Genomic DNA, 8,800 nt, shown 5'->3' on the forward strand with positions numbered 1-8,800 from the left:
TGTTTCGACACAAACCTACTTATTCCAAAGGTTTCATTCCCCTTAAATGACTAGTTCAAACTTCAAAAGTATTAGTCCATCAAGGAATGAGTTGGGAGTCATGTGATTACCTGAGGTGAAGCTTAGCTATATAGCGCTGGCGTATTGTCGGAGAGGGATGAGGGGAATGCACTCTCCAATTCTCCATTTTTTTTTTTGGGGGGGGGGAGAGGGGCATGATAATTTTATTGATTTTTACAACTTCATTTCATTAAATTTCCTTTGATACCTCTCGGTCTCGGATCAGTCCTTATTTTAGTCCGTTGTTGCCCAATTCCAATAAGAATTGTTTGGAATCTAAATGTCATACAAATATTTTGTTACCCTGTTGAGAAGAATCTAGGACAGAACTATGAAAGAAATATCCGGAAATGGAAGCGGGTGCTCATTCGATTGGCCCTTTTTTCAGAATTTAGAATCAATCCCCTCTTGCTATAGTAAATTAATTATAAGCAATATATTAACATTCCTGTGGAGACTGGCAGCAAGGCTTCCAATCTGGCGGTCCATTCAGAACTTACCCCCAAGTGGTGCATGATGAAGGGATTTTCACTGACAATTTGAGTATAATTTTGCATAAATATTTTAAAAAAAGAACAGTATAATAATCAAGAATTTTTTTTTTATATTTTCAAAGTTTTCACCAAACCTCGTCTTTTCACTCGTCTTTCTCCTATTTTGCCTTTTCTTTTCTCTTCTATTTTCCATTTTTCGTCTTTCCTTCCCCCTTTTTCCTTTGCTCAGCTAATGGGGGGGGGGGGGGGAGAGGCGGCCGCCGGGCCCCTCGCCCCTGGATCCGCCTATGGACAAAAATGTTAAGAATGCGTTTGGTTAAAAGTGTATTAAAAATGGCTGTTCTTAAGTTGAATTTACCCTTGATATCATGATCTGCCCTTGATATTCATCTACACTGTTTGTGAGGTGTAGATAAGTGATTATTTTTTCACACAAATCTACCTGCAAATAAGATACACATATTTGGTTCCCGGCTGAGTGGTTTATACAAAGAATTTAAATATTACTTATGCGATTACAATCCTCGGTTATCGTAATTCAACTTCTTTTATTCGTTATTGACGTAAAATGATAAAGGGAATTAATTATAGGACGATCGTTAACGTACCGCAGTGAACTATGTGGTGCTCCTTTGACTTGCAAATTCGACAAAGTTATGATATTTATTTGAAAAACGGAACCAACGGAAGACAGAGTGAGTTTCGTAGAGGGTTTAAGTATTTTCATGTCAACCCCGAAGGCAGAAATATCCCGTTTTTGTCTCACCTGCGAAGCAAAGTGAGACTTTAGGCGCCGCTTTTCCGACGGCGGCGGCGTCAACATCAAATCTTAACCTGAGGTTAAGTTTTTGAAATGACGTCATAACTTAGAAAGTATATGGACCTAGTTAGTAAAACTTGGCCATAAGGTTAATCAAGTATTACTGAACATCCTATAAGAGTTTCATGTCACATGACCAAGGTCAAAGGTCATTTAGGGTCAATGAACTTAGACCATGTTGGAGGAATCAACATCGAAATCTTAACCTGAGGTTAAGTTTTTGAAATGTCATCATAACTTAGAAAATATATGGACCTAGTTCATGAAACTTGGACATTAGGTTAATCAAGTATCACTGAACATCCTGCATGAGTTTCACGTCACATGACCAAGGTCAAAGGTCATTTAGGGTCAATGAACTTTGGCCGAATTGGGGATATCTGTTGAATTCCCATCATAACTTTGAAAGTTTATGGATCTGATTCATGAAACTTGGACATAATAGTAATCAAGCATCACTGAACATTTTGTGCAAGTTTCAGGTCTCATGATTAAGGTCAAAGGTCATTTAGGGTCAATGAACTTTGGCCGAATCGGGGGTATCTGTTGAATTACCATCATAACTTTGAAATTTTATTGGTCTAGTTCATTAAACTTGGACATTAGAGTAATCAAGTATCACTGAACATCCTGTGCGCGTTTCAGGTCACATGACCAAGGTCAAAGGTCAATGAACTTTGGCCGAATTGGGTGTATCTGTTGAATTACCATCATAACTTTGAAAGTTTATGGATCTGATTCATGAAACTTGTACATAAGAGTAATCAAGTATCACTGAACATCCTGTTCGAGTTTCAGGTCACATGATCAAGGTCAAAGGTCATGTAAGGTCAATGAACTTTGGCCATGTTGGGGTTTTTTGTTGAATAACCATCATATCTCTGTAAGTTTATTGGTCTAGTTCATAAAAAAGTGGACATAAGAGTAACCATGTATCACTGAATGCGAGTTAGAGTAGTATTCAAAGTCAGCACTGCTGCTATATTGAACCGCGTGATGCAGGTGAGACGGCTAGAGGCATTCCACTTGTTTACACCATAAAATTTGATGCAACTTCCAGGACTTGTACAGATAAACATAACCGCTATTTGTGATCTGAATTGCCAATATTTATATCCAGAGGAGGGGCAGAGTTAGAATATGGTAATTGATTTTGATTTTAAGACTTGTTCAAACTCTAGAAGTAATAGTCCAATATGGAATGGGTTGGAGGTCATGTGATTATCTGAGATGAAAGCTCAGTGTGTGTGTATTTGAATTTTGTCAGACGTGTATCAGATATGATTATTTACATCTGGACCGACCGGCGCGCCACCATCCGAGAGACGTGACCAGGGGAGTGTTTCATCAACATTTTCATCCGACAAGTTGTCAGATCTAAAATCTTTCTCTGATGTTGATTGGCTGAGAGGTACTGTTACTATGGTAACTGTCGGATAAAATGGGACTTGTCGGACAAAACGTCTGACAAGTCCTTTCATGAAACGCTCCCCTGGGCTCGAACCTCGGCATCATTTGGTAACTTCCCCATGTAGCTTGGTTTACAGGCGCATGTCACAACGCTCAGCTTTCACGCTTGTGCATCGTCAGTGAGGGCAAGGGGGATTCACTCTCCAATACTTCATTTCATTTATATATATATTTTTTTTTTTTTGGGGGGGGGCTATGATCATTGTGTTAAGTTTAAATTTCCTTCGATATATCTCGGTTCGGACTTCTTTTAGTCCGTTATAGCATTATTTTTTACACCCTCAATCCGATTTGATAGATTAGTACAATTAATCGCCTCGTGTTAGTTAACCAAGTTTAAACAGTATATGTATTAACCTGTTAACATTCCTCCGTAGACTGGTATCAAAGCTTTCTTAATTCCAATTCGGCGGTCCATTCAGACCTAACTCCTTAACGGTACATGATGTGGGCCTTTTTAGAAATAATTTTGCATAAAGCAAGAACCATGTTCAAGAATAATAATTATCAATCATGCAGTGGGATTGGAAATAGGAACCGTGCACAACATATCATATGACACTGACCTCGACCCTTTCTATAAAGTACTTGGCATTGATATTAGATTGATTCATTCTTTTGCATACGTGCTCGTTTAATGAAGAGCTTGTGCTTATGATATTTTTTGCCATGGTATTTCGTGTTAAGTACTTTTGTTTGGTAATAGATAAATCAATGGTTTTGCATACATGTCACCGTCAGTTCCCATGCTTAAATAGAGTTACCAAAAGCGTAATTCTTACTTAGCCTATGTTATTGTTTTTTTAGTACATTGTGAAGTGGAAACTGCAACCAGACCTTTTAGCTTCTTCAATATAATACAAGTATTTCAAAATATTCAAAGTATTAAAAATAGAATGATCGAAAATCTCTTCCTAGTGTGATCAATACCCGGCTTTAGCATAGGCGGTGAAAGCAAAGGGGGGGGGGGGGCGGGGTGAACTGTCCCCTCCTAAATTGGAGGTGGGGGACCTGTCCACCCCAAAAAAAATTTTGACAACCTTTTTTTTTGCTTGTCAGTTTTGTTTCCTGCGTCCCCCACATTCACGTGCCCCCCTGAAATGTTTGTGGTCCCCTCCTAAAATTTGGTTGATAACCTTTTTTTTTTGGGGGGGGGCTTGCCAAATTTCTTTCCTGTGTCCATACAAAAATTTCAGGTGGGCCCCCTAAATTTGTTGGCTTCCGCAGCCAATGGCCATTGTAGTCACACCTTCGACAACCAGGCCCCTTTTATCCGAACCAATTAAGCTTTGACACGAAGTTATCATTATTTTGATCAGTATGTGATTGGATTAGGCCGACCTTGAAAACCACGCGGAAATAAAAACACATATTTCGTTTTATTCTTTCGAAGTAGTACCTTCAACTGTTATTTAATTCATTTCAAAAGACTAACAATTTCTCTTGCGCACTACAAAGACGGCCGGGACCTCTCTTTCTTTCTCTTCTATGGTTAGTAGGCAGCTGCATGAGCAGGAGCCAGTAGGCATGATAAGCAAATCGTACGATAAAGTTTGTTGTATATTCATAAAGGTCGAGCTTGACCGATGGAGCATAAGCCCTTTGTTCGACCACGGCGACCACCGTTTGAATGAACGCAGGAAAGTCGACACGAGGTCAACAAACTTCGGACAAGTCCATCATTACAGGGGTGTATGCGTGAGACGGCGTATTCGTGAACGTTTATGTAGATGAATCAACTTAATTTGTTATGATACTTGAAGCCAATCGTATAGCTGGTCATAGAGATCATTTTTATAATCACTGGAGTTTTATGTATCATTGAAGGTGTGTATTTTGTACTTGGTTTGATCTACAGCATCAAGCACCACCCATTTCATGAACTATAGATCACGGAGCCAGTTTTTTGTGGGGTATACTAGGCGATGAACGCATAGTCCTGATCGCTATGCAAATACTACGGCAAAATTCCAAGCAGACGACAAACACGATTACATAATATGGAGCATGAAAGAAATCTGACAAACAGATATATCCAATGATTGTGAGAATTTGCTTATCGGCCCGGTATCGTGTTCGTCGAAGGTTTAGAAAATAGGAAAACTTTAATACTAGTGAAACACTAGCAACGACGCTATCCTCGCGGGTGGTTCTCCCATATTTGTGCGCAAAAATTGATTAATCTATCGAATCAAAAACATTTTGGGATACTTTGTCAGTTGAGGAAATTCAAACACTATTACATCGTTTTGCCAACATGTCTCTGCCTTTTATGAAACATTTAGAGGAAAATTTCGATGCTGAGAAGCAACATGTATGGTTCGCTCATAACTGGTGGCTTTCCTGTGCCTTCTCCGCCATCTACTTCGTCGGTGTCTTCGCCGGTCGGGCATGGATGGAGAATCGGCCAAAGTTTGACCTCCGCGGGGCCCTCACTATTTGGTCCGGCTGCTTGGCCATCTTCAGCATCATCGGTGCAGTGATCACCATTGGCGACCTCGTGGATTACGTAACCCGAACCGGATGGCACGGCTCGATATGCGATGCAACCATCTTCGACGGCCGTATCGGACTCTGGACATGGCTCTTCATAATGAGCAAAGCCCCAGAACTTGGTGATACTCTTTTCATCGTACTTAGGAAACAAAAGTTGATTTTCCTTCATTGGTATCATCACATCACGGTTCTCATCTATTCGTGGTACTCGTATCGTGATCAAATCGCTCCTGCTCGTTATTTCATCGTGGCCAACTTTACAGTGCACGCAGTCATGTACAGTTACTACGCGCTACGAGCATCCGGCGTCGTCAAAATCCCGCGCCAAGTCAATATTTCTATCACTCTTATGCAGCTTATTCAAATGGTGATTGGGTGCGTCGTCAACATCTACGCCCTTTTACAACTGAACTCGGGAACGCGTTGCGATACGACGTACCAAAATGTCGCCTGGTCGCTTGCCATGTACTTCAGCTATTTCGTGCTCTTTGCACAATTCTTTTATAAAACCTATCTGACGCCTTCTCCGAAGAAAGATACCTCGAAATATCGGTATTCGAACGAAATGAACGGCAATCATCAAGTCAAGATGGATTAAATGAATGTCTAATGAATGGTGGAGGAGGAGGACCTATTTCAACCATATAATCTTCATCTTACCTCAATGAACTGCATTCAGAGGTCGTTTGATAGGCCTAGTATGATGACCGTCATGATATTGTGGATGGAGAACAAGGTTAAGCTTCCAGAACTCTCCAAGTACGACGAGTTTAGAGTACTGTGACTGCCCTTGGACGCCGAAAGCGAAGGATCTCAACACAGGACAGGTCTGAGGGATGGCATAATATTATTTACATGTATATCTGGGTATATTCTTGATAGCATTCCCTTGATGCAGGTGAACACGATGAGTTTGGACAACATTGCGCTCGATACAGAATGCTGTTGTCGACGAGGTCTGGTAGTCGCAAGTGCCCAACGATACCACCCGAGTCATAAAACATAATGCAGATAGAGCCCATTGGTGATATTGGTATTTTTATTCTGTAGAATTAGTGGATACTAGTGGGTAACAGGGGGTATTAGATTTTATTAAGTTAACATCACTTTAACACCGTTTCAACATCATAGCTTTTTCTTCTGACTTCCTGGAATCTCAGAAATGACATTTCTTTTAACATGAAACAGAATGGACTTTTTTTGGCTTTACGTTCCTGCTTTCAAACTATATAAAAATACCTTACGCAATATACGATCCCCTGATATCGAATAGTCAAAGAAATGATTTGTATTCACTTCGCCTCTGTTATTGTAAGGAACTCTATTGAAATGTTTTTAAAAATATTTGATAGATACGAACTTTGAGCTGTTGGGAGCCTATATAACAATTGACAGATGACAAAATGCCACAATAAATGTCAGTATACGTAGGCTTCGTTCAAAAAATTCTTTCACATTTGCCATAAGGTCCCTTTGAAGGTGACCTTTTGATATTTCATAGAATACATGTCACGAATGACTAGTATTTGTTTGTACATCACTCTGCTTAAAGTACGTTCAAGTCAAATGTTTAGAGATATTCAAGGTGTTAATGATTAACTTTCAAGAACGTCGTGCAATCTACGGAACTTCTGATAATACAAAGTCAAATAGTTAAATTTGTGTCTTAAAATAAGTAAATGGGGATTAGGAAAATGAAGGCAATATTATTTTTACGTATAACCAAGCATGAAAAAAAAATGTATACATGGGACCTTGCACATGGTGTGGTGTTGGTTCCGACTCTATATACATATAATTTTTAATAAGTGGGTCGTAGATTAATCCAAGCACGACATTAATGTTTTTTGGGCAAAGCATCAATCAGCACATTACTACTGTCCACTCAGTGCCACCCAGAAACGGGGTATTCTCATAATTTTATCAGTTTTTACTATAAATATAAATAAGAAAATCCCTTTACGGAGAAGGGAGTGGGTGTACCTAAAGACAACATAGTCTTTAGTCAAGGAATATAATTTGAGCCACTGATGTTTATACCTTATTTTCCAGCTTATTGTATTGTTTATTTTACCCATAATCATTACTCATGTTCTTAAGATTTATTATTTTTAACATTAAAATGAACTCACAATAGAAATAAGACACTTTTTCTATAATGAAGGAATATGTAGTCACGATCTTGCTGTATCTAAATAAATTACAATCTCTTTATTACGTTCAATAGTTCAACGTTCTTTTAAGATTAACAAGACTTTGGAAGAGTATTTGCTCGATGTTTTAACGAGGAATGTGTGAGAGAGGAGAAAAAATAATACAGAATGGTGAACGTTTGCACTTAATCGGACAAGCAATACGATAGTTATGAATGTCTGTGGAGCGTTGTGGCCCAGTGGATAAGTCTTCGGACTTTGTAACAGAGGGTCGTGGGTTCGAATCCCAGCCATGGCGTAATTTCCTTCGGCAAGAAATTTATCCACATTGTGCTGCACTCGACCCAGGTGATGTGAATGGGTACCCGGTAGGATTTATTCCTTGAATGCTTTAGCGCCTATATGGCCGCTCAGCTACAGCCGGGGTAATAATAATGTACCAAGTATATTTCAGCTCCTTGAGCACATAATCAATGTGGATTTGGCGCTTTAGAAATAATCTATATTATTATTATTATTATTAAATTTGATATCCCGTAAGACTATGTAAATTTCAAACTGGGTAAGTAAAATATTGCAAGTGATAGGGACGACTTTTCCAAAAGCCATGTTGTTTTCTCCAAAGTATAGGTCTACCAATTCCCGTGGGACAATAATACAATAATTATAACCATAGAGCTAGCTCTTTGTTATAACCAATGTAGATGTTGTTTTGTGTCCTCATGAAAGAAGAATATAATTTGAAGCAAAACTTTTTGGAAAAAAGAAGACATTTGTGTCGGAGTAAAAGGAAGATTAGTCCTTGCATTACAACACTATGATATCATCAATGCAGCCAATATGATGTCTTCGTGGATATAATGATTTCCAATATTTTTACAACTTTTATAAATTCACAACTTTTTTATCGTTTGTCCGAGTTTGTTCAAACTTTAACTTATCCACTTTTCCGACATTTCTTTTTCTTCTAAAAACAACTTTTTATTTGGGAGGATGAGGATTCCCCTTTAACCTTTTGTTGGTAGTATAGATTCTGATATTTTTAAAGTGTTCAACAGTTCAGGTCAATTCAATCCAGGAGAGTGCATTAAAAAAAGTGGTGCACTATTGTGCACCCTTCAAATGCAACGCTGGGAAGCAACTTTGCACCTACATGTTTATAAATAAGCTTTCTGCAGCATTGAGGTGCACCTTGCAGTTTGAAATGGTGCAAATACACCCTTTTAACTCAGCAATTTTCTCACCCTAAAAGTTGAAAAATTGCACATTTTATGGAGCAAATTAGCATTTTAGATGAACATAAGATC

General features: G+C 38.8%; 1 protein-coding gene across 1 annotated transcript; it reads left to right on the top strand.

Annotated features, from left to right (window-relative positions):
- Positions 1-4,325: 4,325 nt before the first annotated feature.
- Positions 4,326-7,554, top strand: LOC121423061 (elongation of very long chain fatty acids protein 6-like). The gene has a single exon (XM_041618337.1). It carries the CDS (start codon positions 5,102-5,104, stop codon positions 5,936-5,938), a length of 837 nt encoding a protein of 278 aa, XP_041474271.1. The 5' UTR covers positions 4,326-5,101; the 3' UTR covers positions 5,939-7,554.
- The last annotated feature ends 1,246 nt before the right edge of the window (positions 7,555-8,800 follow it).

This window comes from Lytechinus variegatus, chromosome 10 (assembly GCF_018143015.1).
Source record: "Lytechinus variegatus isolate NC3 chromosome 10, Lvar_3.0, whole genome shotgun sequence".
In the NCBI taxonomy this organism is placed as follows: domain Eukaryota; kingdom Metazoa; phylum Echinodermata; class Echinoidea; order Temnopleuroida; family Toxopneustidae; genus Lytechinus; species Lytechinus variegatus.

Excerpts from the sequence above, each read along its gene's own strand:
- LOC121423061 (XM_041618337.1), top strand. The coding sequence starts at position 5,102 with ATGTCTCTGCCTTTTATGAAACATTTAGAGGAAAATTTCGATGCTGAG.